Genomic DNA, 19,098 nt, shown 5'->3' with positions numbered 1-19,098 from the left:
ACGAAACCCTAGCATCTCACCCCTCCATGTGCTATGCACAGACTCTTTCAGGTAATAGGGAGACACAAATGAGATTGCGTCCATCCCTAGCTGCCCGCAAGCAGCAAGTACATGTGAGCAAGGAAGGTGAAGCAACTTTGGTTTGTTGCAGGTGCACTCACACGTTGGCCACGCTTCATTTCCAATCTTCACCTCCTGTTTCCTCAATTCATTTCCAACGCCGAACTTGTCAGTTGGCAAGCGCACCTCAAACCTGTGTTCTTGATTACCGATGGCGACGACAGTATGAGACCTAGCTTTTTCCATCTCCTCATCCATGTACTTCATAATCTTTTCACAGTACGATGTATTTGGGTTGTTCATGATATGCATTTCAACTCTCTGGCGTCTTTCTCTGAAATACTTCACCGTGCCATGGAAAATACCCTCGACAATGGCTGTAAGTGGTAAAGCCCTATTTCCCCTCAGGACAAAGTTGTATGTTTCTGCCAGGTTAGTAGTCATGACGCCATACCTAGCGCCATGTGTGTTGTGCAGCAAAGACCACTGCTCCAGAGGCTCGTGCTCTATCCACTGCTGAAAGTTTTTAATCTGCCTCCCAACCCATCTCCTAGTGCCGGGTGGGTCAAACCCTGGCAAGTCACAAAGCCCAATAGGTTCTTCCTCAGATGGTCCTGTTCCAACTGTTGTTTGTGCAGCCACTGCTGCTACATGTGCTGCTACCGCTGCGTTTCGTGCCGCTGTCCTCTCCCTAACATGTTTCTTCGTGAACTCATCAAGATAACCACGTATCCTACTATACTTCCATTGTTGGTTCTGTTTGCAGAGTTTCTTGAATAGATTCATAAGTGACTTGTTCCTGAACTGCGAGAAAAAGTTGGCCCCCAAATGCTGCATGCACCCAACGACTCTGCATGTCCTGCCATGGAGTCTGTTCATCAGGCCAAGGGCTTGTCAGTGTCCTTATCGCACTGAGTACTTTTATCCGTTGAGCGACGGCCCTTCCACTCGGCACCGTCGGATCACTAAGGCCGACTTTCGTCTCTGCTCGACGGGTGAGTCTTGCAGTCAAGCTCCCTTCTGCCTTTGCACTCGAGGACCAATGTCCGTCTGGCCCGAGGAAACCTTTGCACGCCTCCGTTTTTCGCAGCAGTCCAAGGGGTTGGTTCACTTTTGGTCATGCTACCTTTGCTTTGCTCTTCTTTTTCGGACACATTTGGCATGGCGCTAGAACCTTGTTCCGAGATGTTTTTGCTGGTATTGATCCAGATTTGGATGCTCAAGTGGAGTTTGGAACATTCCAAAAAGTTGGAGATCCTACTACAAGGAAACAAGCAGTCTGATACACATTGTTATGGTATCTTTCATTTCACCTTTCTTTTTTGATTTGGCATGGGAAACATCTCCCATCCTTTCTTTTACTTTTTTTCTTTGTTTATATGGTTTTCTTTCTTTATATGGGAAGTTTTCATTCTGTACATGCCAGATCATGAATTAGTAACTGCATCCAATCTCCGAAAAGTCCCGATTGTTTCTATTTTTGGAATGGCATATTTACGGAATCCCCATGAATAGGATCAAACCTTATTCCATTTCCATAAGATTCTTCTTTCTTATTCTTAAGCAAGCCCTCGAGAGGGCTTAGTTGATCATGATTTTTGTTTTCTCTTTCTTTTCCTTTTTGTTTGTTTCGAGAAAGATATCGTCCGATTCTCCTTCTATTGATTCTTTTCCGATCGATATGTATGGATCCATGTGTCTACATACCTAGATTCTGTTCATGGATTAACGAAAATGTGCAAGAGCTCTATTTGCCTCTGCCATTCTATGAGTCGCTTCCTTTTTGCGTATGGCACCCCCACTCCCTTTGGCAGCATCTACTAATTCGGAACTTAATTTGAAAGCCATATTTCGACCCGGACGCTTTTGGGATGCTTCTAATAACCAACGAATGGCAAGTGCTCTTCCTTGTTTAGATCCTATTTCAATCGGAACTTTCCGCGTCGATCCTTTTTTATTACGTCTTGTTTTTACTCCTATATTGGGAGTTACTCTACGTATTGCTTGACGTAAAACCAATAGTGGATTTGTTTCTGTCTTTTGTTGAATCTTTTTGACGGCTCGATAGAGAATTTGATAAGCCAATGATTTTTTTCCGTCTTTCATAATACGGTTAACCACCATGTTAACTAATCGATTACGAAAAATTGGATCGGATTTTGCAGTTCTTTTTTCTGCAGTACCTCGACGTGACATGAGCGTGAAAGAGGTTCGAGAATCCGTTTTCTTTTTATAAGGGCTAAAATCACTTATTTTTTTGGCTTTTTGACCCCATATTGTAGGGTGGATCTCGAAAGATAGGAAAGATCTCCCTCCAAGCCGTACATACGACTTTCATCGAATTCGGCTTTCCACAGAATTCTATAGGGATCTATGAGATCGAGTATGGAATTCTGTTTACTCACTTTAAATTGAGTATCCGTTTCCCTCCTTTTCCCGCTAGGATCGGAAATCCTGTATTTTCCATATCCATACGATCGAGTCCTTAGGTTTCCGAAATAGTGTAATGGAAAAAGAAGTGCTTCGAATCATTGCTATTTGACTCGGACCTGTTCTGAAAAAGTCGAGGTATTTCGAATTGTTTGTTGACACGGACAAAGTAAGGGAAAACCTCTGAAAGAATTTCCATATTGACCTTGGACATATAAGAGTTCCGAATCGAATCTCTTTAGAAAGAGGATCTTTTGTCTCATGGTAGCCTGCTCCAGTCCCCTTACGAAACTTTCGTTATTGGGTTAGCCATACACTTCACATGTTTCTAGCGATTCACATGGCATCATCAAATGATACAAGTCTTGGATAAGAATCTACAACGCACTAGAACGCCCTTGTTGACGATTCTTTACTGCGACAGCATCTAGGGTTCCCCGAATAATGCGATATCTCACACCGGGTAAATCCTTAACCCTTCCTCCTCTTACTAATACTACAGAATGTTCTTGTAAATTATGGCCAATACCAGGTATATAAGCAGTGATTTCAAATCCAGAGGTTAATCGTACTCTGGCAACTTTACGTAAGGCAGAGTTGGGTTTTTTGGGGTTGATAGTGGAAAAGTCGACAGATAAGTCACCCTTACTGTCCCTTTACAGAACCGTACATGAGATTTTCACCGCATACGGCTCCTCGGTCAATTCGGGATCCTTTTCCTCGTTCGAGAGTCTCCGCCCTTCTTCCACTCCGTCCCGAAGACTAACTAAGACCAATTGAGTCATGTTTTCATGTTCTAATTGAACACTTTCCATTTATGATATGATTAAAGGAGAAGATTGTTCTTTTACCAAACATATGCGGATCAAATCACGTCTTATAATAAGAAGAAATCTTTCTCGGTATCAATCCCCTTGCCCCTCATTCTTTGAGAATCAGAAGGATCCTTTTCGAGTTTCCGTTTCTTCATTTGGAATCTGGGCTCTTCTATCTTCGACTTATTTTTTTTTTGCTTTATTCTTTATTTATTCCATTCCAATTTCTTCTCGAAACTTCCCAAGAAAAATCCTGAATTGGATCCAAAATTGACGGGTTAATGTGAGCTTATCCATGCGGTTAGGCACTCTTCAAATAGGAATCCATTTTCTAACTGGCTTTCGTGCTTTGGTGAGTCGTCCGAGATCTTTTCGATGACCTATGTTGTGTTGAAGGGATATCTATATGATCCGCTCGATTGCATAAGACCCCCGGTAGCAATAGAACGGGGAAAGTATACAGAAAAGACAGTTCTTTTCAATTTCGATTATCTATATATTAGTTCGTTTCTATTTCTAGATATCTATTTCTATATATTAGTATTAGTTAGTAGTACTATTCTATTAGTTACCGATCCCGGCTTTGTGAGTTCTTTCTTCCGTGATGAACTGTCGGCACCAGTCCTACATTTTTTTCTCTGTGGACCGAGGAGAAAGGGGGCTCGGCAGGAAGAGGATTGTACCATGAGAGAAGCACGGAGGTCAACCCGCTTCAAATATGGAACATGGATTCTGGCAATGCAACGGAGTTGGGTCCTCATATCGATCCGATCCGAATGAATCAGTCTTTCTATTCCATCTTAGTGTCCGTCCCCCTCAACGTCTATACAAAGGATTACGTATGGGCAATATTGAAACTGTACTTTCCAGTAGTATTGCTGCTGTTTTTTTTGCAGCTTTCGTAGTTGCTGGAACTATGTGGTATGGGTCAGCAACCACCCCAATCGAATTATTTGGGCCTACTCGTTATCAGTGGGATCAGGGATACTTTCAGCAAGAAATATATCGAAGAGTTAGCAATGGTTTATCCGAAAATCTTAGTTTATCAGAAGCTTGGTCTAAAATTCCCGAAAAATTAGCCTTTTATGATTATATTGGTAATAATCCAGCAAAAGGGGGATTATTCTTTGGCGCAAGAAGAAGGGGCGACCCATATCATCTTGACTTGGTTCTGCTTCCCCTCTTTTTTTAAGAATACCGAGTCGGGTTCTTCTCCTACCAGTACTGCATGTCTGTCATGAAGGATGCACACATTCAGCTTATCATGCACAACTGCTCTCTTGAGCTGCCTGAAAAACCATAACCAACTTTCAGTGTTCTCACTCTCCACGAAAGCAAATGCGAGCGGAACGATTTGATTGTTGCCATTTTGACCAATGGCGGTCAATATCTGCCCCCTGTATTTGCCAGTGAGAAAAGTGCCATCTACGCATATCACCGGTCGACAATGATGGAAAGCTTGGACGCATACACCGAAAGTGAAGAACAGTCGTTGCAGCACCCTCACAGTTGGATACTCTGGGTGCAGGAAGTGTTGGATGTTGACATAGGTGCCTGGATTACGGGTTTGCAGTGTATGGAGGAGGCGGACAACAGAGTCGTACGAGTCGAAAAACGAACCAAATCTTTCCTCAAGAGCCCTCTGCTTAGCCCTCCAAGCCTTGCCATACGAAATGTTGTACTTAAACCTTACCCTGACCTTATGCATGATGGCCTTCACTTCCATTGCTTTGCTCTCCACTATCTCCGTGTAAAGCAACCGAGCAAGAAGCATCGACGAGAGGTTACGATGATCCTGAGGGATACTGGGAATGACACATGTGTGCAACACCAAGTCACTCACAACCCAATCTGTGTCATACGTAGGAACATAGCCATGCACCCTCCCGGGACAATCTATTTGTTCGCACTCCATTGTCAGATATTTTTGTGAAGAGATTGTTGTTTTGAAAACCTTTTGCGTGGACATTGCCCAAGCAACTATGGCATCCTGCAGATGTTTCTTGTCAGGAAATCTAGCACCCTTCGCAATGTTGTTCTGATGATATTGCCATGCAGAGTCATGCCCATCGTTCACGGTCATAGCTGAAGAGAAGTGCTGATTCCATGATGCAGGAATCGGCACCTCCTCTTCGTCCGACTCATGAGACTCATCGTCATAAGAACTACGACCATCTGTATCTTCATCCTCCATCTGGTTCTGCAAGTGACCATCTTCTTCGTCCACATCTGCCTCGCCAGTGTACTCATCCTCTCCTACTGCTCCGGAGCTCTGGCCTGATTCATAACCACCACCTCCAACATTCGACACAGAGTTTGCATTGTACAAGGCATAACTTGATTCACCCTCGCCTTAAGCTGGATTGGTCTCATGAGCGACAACCTGGATTAAGGCGACAGGTGTAGTTCTCCTTTTCTCGCAACTTTCTAACCAGCGCACCCACTTTGATGTCCGGTCTATCGGCCTCAAAACCCGGAAAATATTTGAACTTGACTTGGTCCACAATGCTTGCACACGGACGGTGTATGTTTCAGGATTGAGCGCTAAACATCCTACCAACCATTCCTGCAACTGACTAAACGTCCATGTTTGAGGGGCCGTTAGATCCAACTCCACATACTTAAACTGACTCAGATCAGCTCCGTGCTCGGTTGTTAAGACAGTCCCGGAACCGTAGTAAAAAACAAACTTCACTGCACCGGACATCTCTGATGCCTAAAAAAATGTTTAGACGCGTCAAATACTAAGCAGTATGGCATATAAAAAATATTAATATGCGTCAAATACTAAGCAGTACGGCATATAAAAAATATTAGGACGCGTCAAATACTAAGCAGTACGCCATATAAAAAATATTAATACGCGTCAAATACTAAGCAGTACGGCAAATAAAAAATATTAGGACGCGTCAAATACTAAGCAGTACGGCATATAAAAAATATTAATACGCGTCAAATACTAAGCAGTACGGCATATAAAAAATATTAGGACGCGTCAAATCCTAAGCAGTACGGCATATTAAAAATATTAATACGCGTCAAATACTAAACAGTACGGCATATTAAAAATATTAATACGCATCAAATACTAAGCAGTACGGCATATTAAAAATATTAATATGCGTTAAATACTAAGCAGTACGGCATCAGAAAAAATATATTCTATCAAAACATATTACTACCAGCCATAATATTTAGACGCATCAAATACTAAGCAGTACGACATTAACAGTTGTCCAAAATAATGAGCACTACCAAACGCTAAAACATACTTCTATATATACATACACACATATCTTCGTAAACATATACATTATAGGATAAATACGTGAGAGATTAGGATTTACCCTTGAAGCGTGTGAACCCCAACCTCGAGCAGCCTCACAGTCACCGGATGAGCACCACCACCACCTCCAAACTCCTCCAAACCACCACCATTGCCCCAACTTAGCAACACAAAATTAGCTCAAAATGTTCAACGAAAAGAGTAGATCAAGGTGTCATTGGGTGCTAAATAGCAAGGGGATGCAGTTTTGTGGGTTAAACGGGATCAAAACTCACTCATTTTGGCAAGAATTTGGGGGCATTTTTGAGGAAGAAGAAGAGGAGAAGAAGAACAGAAGGTGCAGGCAGCAGGAAGAAGAAGAGGGCTCGGTGGACTGGGCTCGCGCGATGGGAAGGAAGGAAAGGAAAGGGAAAAGAGAAAAAGAGAAAAGAGAAAAGGAGATTCCCCGGCCCAGGTGAGGCATGTCAGCCACGGTGAGGCCGAGTGGCCAGTCGGCCTGGACGAAGCCGACTGGGCTCAGTCGGCCTGGGCCAGGCCGACTGCCTCGTGGGGGCCCCGCGGGCTGAGCAGGCGGCCTGGGCGAGGCCGACTGGGCCCAATCGGCCTCGCCCAGGCCGAGGCCGTATTATTTTTGAGATTTTTAAAAAACGCGTATTATTTTTGAAAATGATTAAAAAAAATCGTATTATTTAAAAAAAATAGTAAGAACACAAGGAGACACAAGAGTTTGGCAATGGCTGCCTCGCAGAGCCCTCCGCTTTTCTATTCCTCTTTTTCTCTTCTTCTCTTCTCACAACGTGTACATGTATAAATCGCCCGCAGGCCGGCAACTAACTCCACGTTGAGCTACTAATCCTATTCTCCTGGGTGCATGCATGCGGTGGATAACTCCTCCACTGCCATCGATCAAGGACGACTAGGCCTCCGACAACCCATCGGCTAACAAACTAACTGCCTAGCTAATACATGCATCTAACAACCACACGGCTAACTCCCCGTGCACAACGACTAATTCATCCGACTTACCAGCTCCCATGCAGATCGACCCAGCTCTTCAGCACCTGCACGCACCACCTGCTCTTCCCCCGGTCAAGGTTTGATGCGACCCGTACGTTGGGAAAGGCGATCCGAAGCTGCAAGAACTCCGACCTGCTGTCCAAACAATCGCATAACCACAAATCGGGACTAACTCACACAAAACAGTCAGAACCGTAGAGCATGAATTAGGAGGAACCAAACACTCTTTCTCGCAAATCCGGATGAACTCACAAGAGCAAAGGTAGTAAGGATCTCTCAGAAATCTTGCTGCATAAGATTGTAACTAAATGGTTTGACAAAAGAACGCTCTAAGGATGGGGAAGATGGGGTTTTATACTAAGAAACAACCCTCCCCCCTAGATAGGTGTGAACATGACTCAAAATATGATTGGCTTTCTTAGGAAAACGAAGTCAACTTGGATAGTTATTGAATAGCTTCTCGAAATCTCATGCATCATTTAACACCCCTGGACACCTCTCGCCAAACTTGGCGTAACTTTTGATACACATAAATGATGTGAGGTTTGTTGGGCTGAAAAGTAAATTTTATTTAGCTTATGTTGGTATACCCCTCTTGCCACGTCTATTCTCCGGGTGGGTGGTAGCACAACCGAAAGGTAGAGGAAAAATGTTGAGTGCATTGAAAGCACCTCTAACTTGTTTCTTCACTTGGTTTCTTCAAAAGCTCATAGGTTGATGGATTTCCTCAGTAGTGTATCTGAGTTCAACCAACAACAATGGAGACGAAAAAAAAACCATATCACTACAATTGTGAGATAAACTTAAGTCAGCGTTCACCTGATCGCTTATCAGTTTGACACGACTTCGTGTGATATGTTCACTGATTGTTGGTGTAGTGTCGATGGCTGGGATGTCCTCATCACGTGGCCCGGCCCGTTTAAATCCGTGCCAGGTCTGGCCCGCCGGGCTTCCGGGCGGGCAGGAGTTTGCGGAGGAGTAGGAGTGGGTGTGGACTGGGTTGCACTGTTGCAAGCCTGCGGCCGGATAATAAATGGGTTGGGCAGAAACCCTTCGGACTTTGGGATCGTCGAGCGGTCCGAGATAAACCTGGCTCAGCCCGAAAAGAAAAACGAGACCAATATAAAAGCTTGGCTCGGGCTTTTTAATTTATGGGCCGAGCTCGAGCTGCTCAGAGCACAGAAGCTCAGCTTGGCTGAGACGTGCGTGCGTGGATTGGCAGATGAAGCGCCCGAGGTGATGGCGTTGGAGGGAGACTATGGTGAGGATGGAGGATCATTGCTTGGGGAGACCCAAGAATGAACAAAGACACACTTTTGGCACGCAAAAAAACTGCTAGATGATAATGAAATTGTACGATGGTAGAAGAGTACTAATCAACACCCCGAAATTTCGCTAGATGGGAATAAAATTCAAATTATGCCCAATTGATCGACATCTCTTAGCTTCGTCTCTAATACTAGGATCAAACAGTTCTATTGGTTTTCAAAGTCCCAGATCGGCAATATCATTCATATCAAGTTCAGTGTGATCTCTCCAAAAAAATGTTCAATGTGTGTGTGTGTGTGTGTTTTTATGCTCTGCGTTGCTACTACAAGATCCATCTATTTTGAATAGAATTTCTCCGTCTAAATTAAACCTAATAAATTGCAAGCAATTGAATAGGATCTACTTAGGCCGGGATCAACAAAAACTACCACCGACGGAGCATTGAAAAATTTCAAATGCAAGGAAAAACTTAGAAACACAAACCAAAGTCAAAAGGCAATGTTGCGTACACTACCTGCGCCGGCACTGCCGTGAGCCCGCGAGCCGCCGATCGCCGATTTAGCCTATGTATAATTTTTCTCAGGATCTTGCCGTGGGCTAGGGATTTTGGGGCGCAGCCAGCAGGGAAAGCGACTTCTCCGCTCCTGTTCCGCGGAGTCGGCGGATCGCGGTTCTCGCCGAGCCTGATCGATGGATGCATCCGGCGACCAACGGGCCGAGCGATGGTCCTGGGCGTGGGGTGCATAGATGGCTTTTTTAGAGGACGGTCCAGAAATGGCTGGGGCAGTTTGCATTTTAGGCCAGCGGCGTTATATTGGGCCTGGGGGGCTAAGCCTTTCCGCACTAGCTTCTGTGGGCTAAAACTTTTCTTAAACCATGTGTTGTCCACCTGGGCTGGGCCTGTACCACAGCCCGTCTAGCTCAGCCCATAGGCCCACATCCACAGCTACGGTTACCTAAATTCTGGGGCTGTAATTATGAGTGTCTACCCTACATTTTGCTACATATGAACGCATAATTTTTTTTCCGAAAAGGGGAACGTCCCGGCTTGATGCACACAGCCAATTTTATTGTAAAGTTGTAATGAGTCAAACAATTCAGCGATCGAAGATCGTAGATCGTGGATCGTGGATACAAAGATAAGGCAGCGAAATAAATCAAACATAACGAGTCTATGCATTAAGTCGTCTAGTAGACCGCCAACCAGCCCAGTTGAGATATCCCGTGAGACCGTCTCCAGCCGGGTGCATCCAATAGCCAAAAGTTCCCGTTGGTGCGCTGAAAGCGGGAACGTCTATAACCGAATCCAGTGCGTGGCTTTGTAGATAACCTGCAAAAAATGTGGAGCTCCTGATATATTATAAGAAACATCACTTCCGATGTTCCAAATAGCCCAACAGAAAACCGAAACTCCCATCCAAGTATGAGCTTTGAATTTTTTATCTACACCATTAAACTAGTTCCCAAATAAATTGGTAATCATTGTCGGTGGAGGTAAATTGAAGGTAATGAAAATAATGCGCCAAATAATACGAGCAAAAGGACAAGTAAGAAAAAGGTGTTGTATACTCTCATCAGCATTACGAAAACAACACTTTAAACTCCCCTCCCATGCCGGTATGCCAGATTATCTTTAGTTAATAGAGCTTGGCGATCAAGAAACCACATAAAAATCTTGATTTTTAATGGAATTTTAAGCTTCCAGAGGTATTTCCACATATTAACACATACTATCTCCGTTTGGTATAGGGCCTACGTGTATTCTTAGGTCGACAATTTGACTAATCTAATATGATTTTTATATTACAAAATTATATCATCAGAAAATTCAAATGTTATATTTTCTAATGATATAATTGTTGTGATATAAAATGCACATTATATCAGTCGAATTAGCGGTCTAGAGATATGTGTAGGCCCTTTATACAGAAAAGGGATATGATGTTTTTCCTTTTTTGTGATATGTTTCCGTGTTTTCATTTTTTCTGGTTATCATTTCATGTACTTTTAGTATATAATAGACTAAACCATAGGAAAAGCAAAGAGATCTTACCAGAAATTTGAGTGGATGGAAATTTCCTAATAAATCGAATACAAAGGAATAAGATTTTTTTTTTTAGATAATTCAATTCGACCACCTCTGTTCCTTTTTTCCCGATAAAGAGGTCATTCCTCCGGTGTTTGCATCATTTGATGCACACAACCACATTGAAGTCACAAACACCGATCAGATCACATTTATTACAACCCAAAGTGACAAAAGTTAGGAAAAAAAAACTAACTATCACCTCAGAACTCGTCAAAGAGACATCCTGAAGCAGCTTCGGCAAAGAAATCTTTGTTTCCTCAAGCCAACAGGAAACGAACCGCGAGTTCAAAGAAGGAATGTCCCTTCGCTGTGGTAGCTGAAAAATGATCCTAAGGGCATCTCCAAGGAAACTCCCCAAATCCTCATCATTTATCCAAATCTGTCCATATAGGGGTCCAAGAGCAAAATACACAACCCAATGGAAACCCCCATTTGTCCAAAAATAATCCACACTTCCCATTTCTTCCTCAAATCTGGGGAGAGTATGGGAACTCCCCATTTGTGCAAAACTCATCCAAAATCTTGTCCACTTGTCTTTTTTGCCCACATGTCAAAGACTCAAGAAAGAATAGATGGGAGGTTACCATTAGACAACTTGATATTTTCGACACCCCCATTTGTCCAAAGACGCTTTAAATGGACAAATGGGAAGGACAAATGAGGGCTCACTCTTGAAGATGGCCCTAAGCGAGCCCCTGTAGCCTGAAGACCAAAAAATCATCGGCCTTTAAGAAGATTGCTTGCCATCAGGGCGGATTTAGGCATAGGGCAAGTGGGGCTGTGGCCACATGCTTAGCTAAAGTACTAGTGTTACAATAATTTGTCCAATTTGTGAGTTTATAAAGATGTAGCCTGTTCAACCTAGCTCATATTTACTTAGCCCAAGGCTCTGAAGATCCTAACTCCGCCACGGATTGACATCTTATTTTTAGAAACGAAACATTATGATTGGCTGCTCATTTTCGTCCGCCGACTTTTGACCGAGGTCTCCATAGCCTACCGAGAGAGAACACAATCCAATTCAACATGTAATGAGATTTTAATATAGTGAAATTTTAAAGTTCAAACTCGATCAGGAACAGGAAAACAGACCTATAGTGACATGCTAAGTAAGGGTCGTCCATGAGCAGTGTCGGGTGATTGAGAGACCCTGTTCGCTGGATGCATGCTGGAATACGGCGAGCGATCCCGTCACGAAGATCGAAACGAGCTGTACATGAAACTGCTGCACCCACAATTGTGCCCCCGTGAGATCGATGCAGATACAGATGCAGATGCATCCTCATGGGAAGGAATCAGATTAGAGCATCAGACCCACACCCATGACCCATCAGAGCTTCAGACACACCCACTTCCCCGCTGGTGATCGATCGGCCTGCCTGCCTGAGCTGTGGACGTGTCGTGGCCCGGCCCGGAGCTTGCCTGTGGCCATGATGCAGTACGTGCGGGCACATGGCCGCCGGAAGTGCGAAGATATCACTGCTCCCAAGTCCCAACTGTATTTGGCTTCAGGTTAGTTATGTTTACTATATACTGTTTCAAGCACCTGAATCTAGCGTTTCAGATTGTATGCAACGGAACAAACAAATGCCATTATATGAAGGGGAAATTTCGTTTAGGAACTACCCTTCTTGTTCACTTTGTGCATTGTTCAGAAACTTCCATTTGTGTGATAAATTTTATCACCAGTTTTCTCTCTGAAAATACCCAGCCAATGGCCGAACCATACATTTCTTAGTAGTGTACTGGATCTAACATTGACTCCTGCTCAAGCTCAACCGAGTATTCAAGGTGAGCAAGACTCTGTCCTGATTAAACAGGCAACGATCGCTGCTCGGTCCATCCGGGGGAGACTCCGGTTCTCCATAGATCCAACTAGCCAACTTCCTGGACATACATGCATGTGATGCATCGCGCCGAGCCACAGCTAGCTAGCGCAAACGTAGGCAGATTGATCGGGTAACATGGGAGGGAGGGATGCCGCCGGTCGTCGTCGATTGACCTCCCTATCCAACTCCGGACCATCCATCACGTGTGCCTGTAACAGATGGCACTGCCTGATAAGCCCTTCTTCTTCTACGCACTAGTACTAGTAAAAATTAATTTGGCCCCGACACGGCGACATATCCTAGCCGCGCCGGTTTTATTCTACGAGTATTTTTGCTTACTCTCTCTCTCGTACCGTCGTGGGACAACTCGCCGCGTAAAACGACCGGCCTTAACTGACACCAAGAGCTTTTAGCGCATGGGAGCCTCTTCTTGGCAGACTGGCAGCAGTTGGGTACAAACAGAACCACTTGGGACCAAGCAAGCACGGACGTGGAAACTCGAGTGCACGCTGCACAGCCACAGTGTACGTCGTAGCAGCTTTAGTAGAAAGAAAGAAAACGTGCATCGGTGCACGTAGTAGCTAGCTGAAGCTTTTTTTCGAAAACACGCATTTGTAATGCAAAATATAGCTCTCCGATAGTTGCATATTCTGCCACTAATTTACGGCACTTGCCCTTCGTATGAGCAATGAACTAGCTGCTCGAGCTTATAGTTACCCCCTCCGGCCGGAATTACTTGTCTCAGATTTAATATAAAATTGTATTAAATCAATGGCAAATCATTCCGACCGAAGGAAGTAATAGTTTTCTTAACTGAGGCAAAAGGTTTGCGTAGTTTCATTGAGTAAGAAAAGTAAAATGTGTATACGGTCTGTCACAAAAAAAATATACAAAGAGAAATTTAAAAAATAAATTCCTTTTTTGCGATCACCAAACACAAAAATAAGACCGAGCCGATGGAAAGAGCTAGGCAATCAGTTTCCTGCAGGACTAAACGTGGATCGAAAGTACGTCGCAATTTAATTGTGGCAGCAACCGGGTATCTAACTCGAGACCTCTTGACTCTGATACCATGAAGAGCTTCATGCGCTTGCCAACGCAACTAAAATACCGATATGATAGAACGGGTAGCCAATACACTTGTACTTCAACATTTCCCCCACATCTGCACCAAGTCTTCTCTTGTACTACTCCCGCCGATTCAGCGACACTTGTTATGGATCGGAGGCAGGACCTAGCTCGCTTCACATGGTAATCTAATCATTTCTAGTATGTCATAAACGAGCAAGCACAACAGATGATGTCACGGTTGAATGTACTCTCTTTTTTGTCAAAGCATGTCTTACTGTGTATACTTCACAAATATAGCCCAACATAATTGGCACAGCATGCAGTTTGGCCGCTCTGGTCTCTGAAGCAGGTTGGCCGTCCTTACCCAGTTTCGAATCACAATTGGCAAGACGAAGATTTTGCATTTCGGAGGTGCCTAGTGTTTTTCCCAAACTTCCAGCTACGTGATCGACACTGGTGCATGGCTTAGGCAAATTGATACGCCGACGCCGCCGAGCAGTTGAAGCACCGGAAATGCTGTCGGCATACATAGGCCTACTGAGAGTGTTTTCGCTGACGGTGCAGTAGTACGTGTTAATCCATTGAAATGGATTCCAGCTTAATCTCGAACATGAACTAGCTAATCGGAATGACCCTTGAATGGATCTAGCTACTGATCAAAGCTGCAGTAAGATCGGGAAAGGAACGGGTCCGTGTCGGTAGCGTTTGCTCCGGGTCCAGCCGGGAAACAACGCACAGCCACGGCTGGCGTGGCGTTAGATTTTGAGATTCGCGCTCGGGACTCCCCTTGGGACGGCTCCTGATTGCGATGTGAGAGAGAGACCCCGGACGATGGAACATGCACGCTGATGGAACACCCCCCATGTGACCTGCATTGACTCCTGCCAGCCACACCACACTCTGCGTATAATGTTGTGTTCGGCAATCCAGACTTTCAGAAAAAACTCATCTGGTTGTGTTAAACAAACCGCAAAAAGGGAACTGCAAAAACCAACAAACTAGGATCGGCGACTCCCTGAACTCAAAAGAAGTATACTGCATTGCGTTAAACAGTGTTCATGTCTGGAGCGGTAGCATCTTGTAAATTAATCAGTGGCTGCAAGTTGTGATGGATCCATCTGTGGACCGCCCGATCGATCAACCAGCCCTGCTTGATTTGCTCGCACTGGGCCAACCTGACACGCACAAGACAAGCATTGCATGCACCTCGCAGGCTCGCTCGTCCCAATGCGGTGGATGCAGCTGGCTGTCAGCCCACTCGCCACACTGCTTAATCGATCAAGCAAAACAGTGCCACTTCAAAAATAAATTATTTCCCCTTCGATTATACTGCCACAAACAATAGCCAGTGAGCTCCTCGCACCAGCTATAAATACGCACGGAGTTCGCCCCCTCTTAGCATCCGCCACTCGCCATTGCCACTAGCAAGCCACGCAGAGGAAGAAAGAAAGAGAAGGGTTGGAAGAAATGAAGGCGGCCGCGGGGGTGCTCCTGGCCGTGGTGGCCGCTGCGCTGCTAGGAGGCGCTGCGGCGGCGCCGCCACGGAAGCCGGTGGACGTGCCGTTCGAGAAGAACTACGTGCCGACGTGGGCGTCGGACCACATCCACTACCTGAACGGCGGGCGCGAGGTGCAGCTCTCCCTGGACAAGTCCACGGGGACCGGCTTCCAGACCCGGGGCTCCTACCTCTTCGGCCACTTCAGCATGCACATCAAGCTCGTCGGCGGCGACTCCGCCGGCACCGTCACCGCCTTCTACGTACGCCGCCATTGCCTCTGCTCTGCTATGCTCTGCGTGCTCTGTTTTGGCTTTTGCTTTGCTGAGCTCGTGTTTTGCGGGGTTTTGTAGTTGTCGTCGCAGAACTCGGAGCACGACGAGATCGACTTCGAGTTCCTGGGGAACCGGACGGGGCAGCCGTATATCCTGCAGACCAACGTCTTCTCCGGCGGGAAGGGCGACCGGGAGCAGAGGATCTACCTCTGGTTCGACCCCACCAAGGACTACCACTCCTACTCCGTCCTCTGGAACCTCTACATGATCGCGTAATTACTTCGATTAACCTCTCCCATCCCTATACTGCGAGTACTTAGTAGTTACAGACAGCTTTGCTGCACGCTCGTAAAAGAGTTTATTTTTAACGTGGGAAGTAAAATAAAATATAGTAAAATACAAACACTGAGCAATGATGGATGGAATATTTCAGACACTAGATTTAGCATCAAGGTTGATATGGGGGAGCAAAATAAAGGCTTCACTGCATCAGCATTTTACAAGAAAAATTACCTAGTTTGACAGTTTACATTTAGCTGTTTACGGTCTCAATAGAATCGGTTTTAAAATACATTTCTTTGAATATAAAATAACAATGTGGTAATTCTTAATATGCTTTCAAAGTCATTTCATCTGAAGAAAGAACAGATTTAAGCCGAATTAACTGAGACGGATTTACATAAAATTCTATACAAATTCACAGTCAGCTAATTATTCGGGACGAAAAGAGTACACTAACCGCAACATTCTCTGCATCATTAGTATATACTTCTAGTTTAGTTGTTCCGTCGATTTCAGAAGTTTTTTTATTCGATCATTACGTACAGTAAAACTCTGAAAAAAAATCTACTCTGTACTGCCCAGCCCTACTAGCAAAAAATAAAATAAAAATCCTGTACTGCCCAAGCATAAAATCTGAAACAAGCACGGAACCAAGATCCGAGCGCATGTGCAATCGATGCGCGGCGCGTGTACATGTCCTCTGTCGGGCCCGCTGCTCCAGGCCACGATGCTATAGCTAAAGCGTCAGTACTAGACCCATGGCGTGTGAAGCTTTTGCTGCTGCACCGTCCACGTACCTGCGAAATTACTGCAAACGTCGACAGGATTTCCGACACAGTACTGCAACGCTACAGATTTCCATCAGAATTTTGCCTACAGAAACCGGAATAAATTTGGATTATTTTTATTTCTTGACACAGATTCTTCGTGGACGACACGCCGATCCGGGTGTTCAAGAACAGCAAGGACCTGGGCGTGCGGTACCCGTTCGACCAGCCGATGAAGCTCTACTCGAGCCTGTGGAACGCAGATGACTGGGCGACGCGTGGCGGAAGAGAGAAGACGGACTGGTCCAACGCGCCCTTCGTGGCGTCCTACCGCGGGTTCCACGTGGACGGCTGCGAGGCCTCGGCCGAGGCCAAGTTCTGCGCCACCCAGGGGGCCCGCTGGTGGGACCAGCCGGAGTTCCAGGACCTGGACGCGGCGCAGTACCGCCGCCTGGCCTGGGTCCGGAAGGAGCACACCATCTACAACTACTGCACCGACCGCGAGCGGTACGCGGCCATGTCGCCCGAGTGCAAACGCGACCGCGACGTCTGATGATGATCCGTCCGATCTGTAATGTGCCTCGGGATTACCACGCGCCCAATTAATCCAGTGGAGTTCAAATTAACGCCGTATGTATGGATGTATTTGTTGTTTTATTTGTACCACTGGTCGATTGGCGTACGTACGGGGGATGTAATGTATCGCTAGATGCCTAGATGTGTGGTATTTATCCTGATTGGCCATGCATGGCATGTACCGCATGTGAGAGTACTAATTAAGTGTGCCTCGTGACCTCATGTTGCGGCAAGTTGATATTGCCAATTTTCATTCATTCCATCCAGCGTATATGTTAAGTCCCGATGTCCGATTCCATTATCTCTACAGGATAGAGTAGCAGCAAACCGGGGAGGGACTGCGAGACGTAGGAATTGAGCTCGGGAGCTTACCGTACTGCGGAGGAGGGTCGCAAAGGTGTCGCCGGACTGGGGCCATCCGGGTGCATCCATCCGATCACAATCTGGCACGCTACCGCTTCGGCCCCTTTGCTAGTGTTGCGGTCGCCCCCACTCGCCGGGCAGTCATCGCAGGAGGGGCGCGTGGGAGAAAGAAAAAGGGAGGGCCACGAAGTGAGGCGGGGGAAAATTGCAAAGATAAATCTTATTCGTTGACACAGGAACACGAAAAGTACATGAATAAGATGCCACGGCATATTCAATCATACAGGAATTCAAAACACAGGAATCGGTATTAAAATGTGTTTGGTTGCATCACAGGACACACAGGAATTTTTTTAAGAGGTCCAACCTCTTGCTAAAATTCCCATAGGATTAGGGTATAGGAAACCAATCCATAGGAATTTAGGAGGATTCATTTCCTTGAACCAAAGAGTCTCTATAGGAAAAATTTCTATGGTTTAGAATCCTACCAAAACCTTATGAAAATCCTTCAATCCAAAGAGGGCCTAATTGTACGTTGTCAAAGGGAGTCAACCGGATACTTGGACAAGTCAGATCTGCTCCGACATGCTTAGGACCACTGATGACACACTGAATGTACTATTTTTATGACCTCAGGTGCATTTAACTCTTGTTGAAATTTGTATCAAATATATGTACATATTCAGTTTTTCTTAGACTTTCAATTAGCGAAAGGTTAGGCGTTTTTACTCGAACACTGTAACCCAACCTACTACAATATATAAAGGCAGTCTAGCCACATAGATAGACCAGCCCGCTAAAACCAGCCGCGACGACGGTCACAAGCATGTAGGTTCTCGGCAGATTTCATCACATAATGACAAGACATGCCACTCCTATGCCGTATGTATGGATGTATTTGTTGTTTGTATTTGTACCACTGGTCGATCGACGTACATACCAGGGATGTAATGTATCGTTAGATGCCTAAATGTGTGGTATTTATCCAGATTGGCCATGCATGGCATGTACCGTGTGAGAGTACTAATTAAGTGTGCCTCGTGACCTCATGTGGCGGCAATTTGGTATTGCCAATTTTCATTCATTCCATCCAGCGTACACTCTGTTCCATAAAAATTGGCATGAATTTGAACTAACTATAGTTCAAAACCGTTTCAATCTTTGTGGTGTCAATCTTTATGGAACGGATGAGGTATATGTTACTACAGCTCGATTCGATTATCTCTGCAGGATAGAGTAGTAGCATACCGGGGAGGGGACTGGGAGAGGGAAGACGGTTCACGTAAAGTTTCAAGTTCAGATACAAAATACTCAACACCAACTCCATGCGACCACTCCAGCTCGACTCGACTTGTTAGAAATTGCTTGACTCGACTTGTTAGAACTTGCTCGACTCGATTTGTTGTGTTGAGAATATAAATATATTGCCTAGTCTTTTTCCATTAGTTCGGACTTTTGGTTCAATTGGCTAGCG

General features: G+C 45.2%; 1 protein-coding gene and 1 long non-coding RNA gene across 2 annotated transcripts; one reads left to right on the top strand and one right to left on the bottom strand.

The window, feature by feature from the left end:
- Positions 1-1,147: 1,147 nt before the first annotated feature.
- On the bottom strand, positions 1,148-13,739 carry LOC112268592. Its single transcript, XR_002959890.1, has 3 exons — positions 13,727-13,739; positions 5,517-5,519; positions 1,148-1,339 (listed from the first exon to the last, which is right to left on the bottom strand). It is a non-coding gene; the product is annotated as an uncharacterized LOC112268592 (long non-coding RNA).
- A 1,504-nt stretch (positions 13,740-15,243) lies between these two features.
- On the top strand, positions 15,244-17,523 carry LOC100826179 (probable xyloglucan endotransglucosylase/hydrolase). Its single transcript, XM_003577453.4, has 3 exons — positions 15,244-15,624; positions 15,715-15,908; positions 16,839-17,523. Exons 1-3 carry the CDS (start codon positions 15,334-15,336, stop codon positions 17,236-17,238), a joined length of 885 nt encoding a protein of 294 aa, XP_003577501.1. The 5' UTR covers positions 15,244-15,333; the 3' UTR covers positions 17,239-17,523.
- Positions 17,524-19,098: the final 1,575 nt, after the last annotated feature.

Source organism: Brachypodium distachyon, chromosome 4 (genome assembly GCF_000005505.3).
Source record: "Brachypodium distachyon strain Bd21 chromosome 4, Brachypodium_distachyon_v3.0, whole genome shotgun sequence".
NCBI lineage: Eukaryota > Viridiplantae > Streptophyta > Magnoliopsida > Poales > Poaceae > Brachypodium > Brachypodium distachyon.
Note: the sequence above shows the minus strand (reverse complement) of the source record. Positions and strands in the feature narration are given on the sequence as shown.

What these genes read in the sequence shown, in the direction of transcription:
- LOC100826179 (XM_003577453.4), top strand. Translation starts at nt 15,334, where the DNA reads ATGAAGGCGGCCGCGGGGGTGCTCCTGGCCGTGGTGGCCGCTGCGCTG. An exon ending in GCACCGTCACCGCCTTCTAC is followed by an intron (nt 15,625 to 15,714) that starts GTACGCCGCCAT and finishes GGGGTTTTGTAG; the next exon opens with TTGTCGTCGCAGAACTCGGA. An exon ending in TGGAACCTCTACATGATCGC is followed by an intron (nt 15,909 to 16,838) that starts GTAATTACTTCG and finishes TTCTTGACACAG; the next exon opens with ATTCTTCGTGGACGACACGC.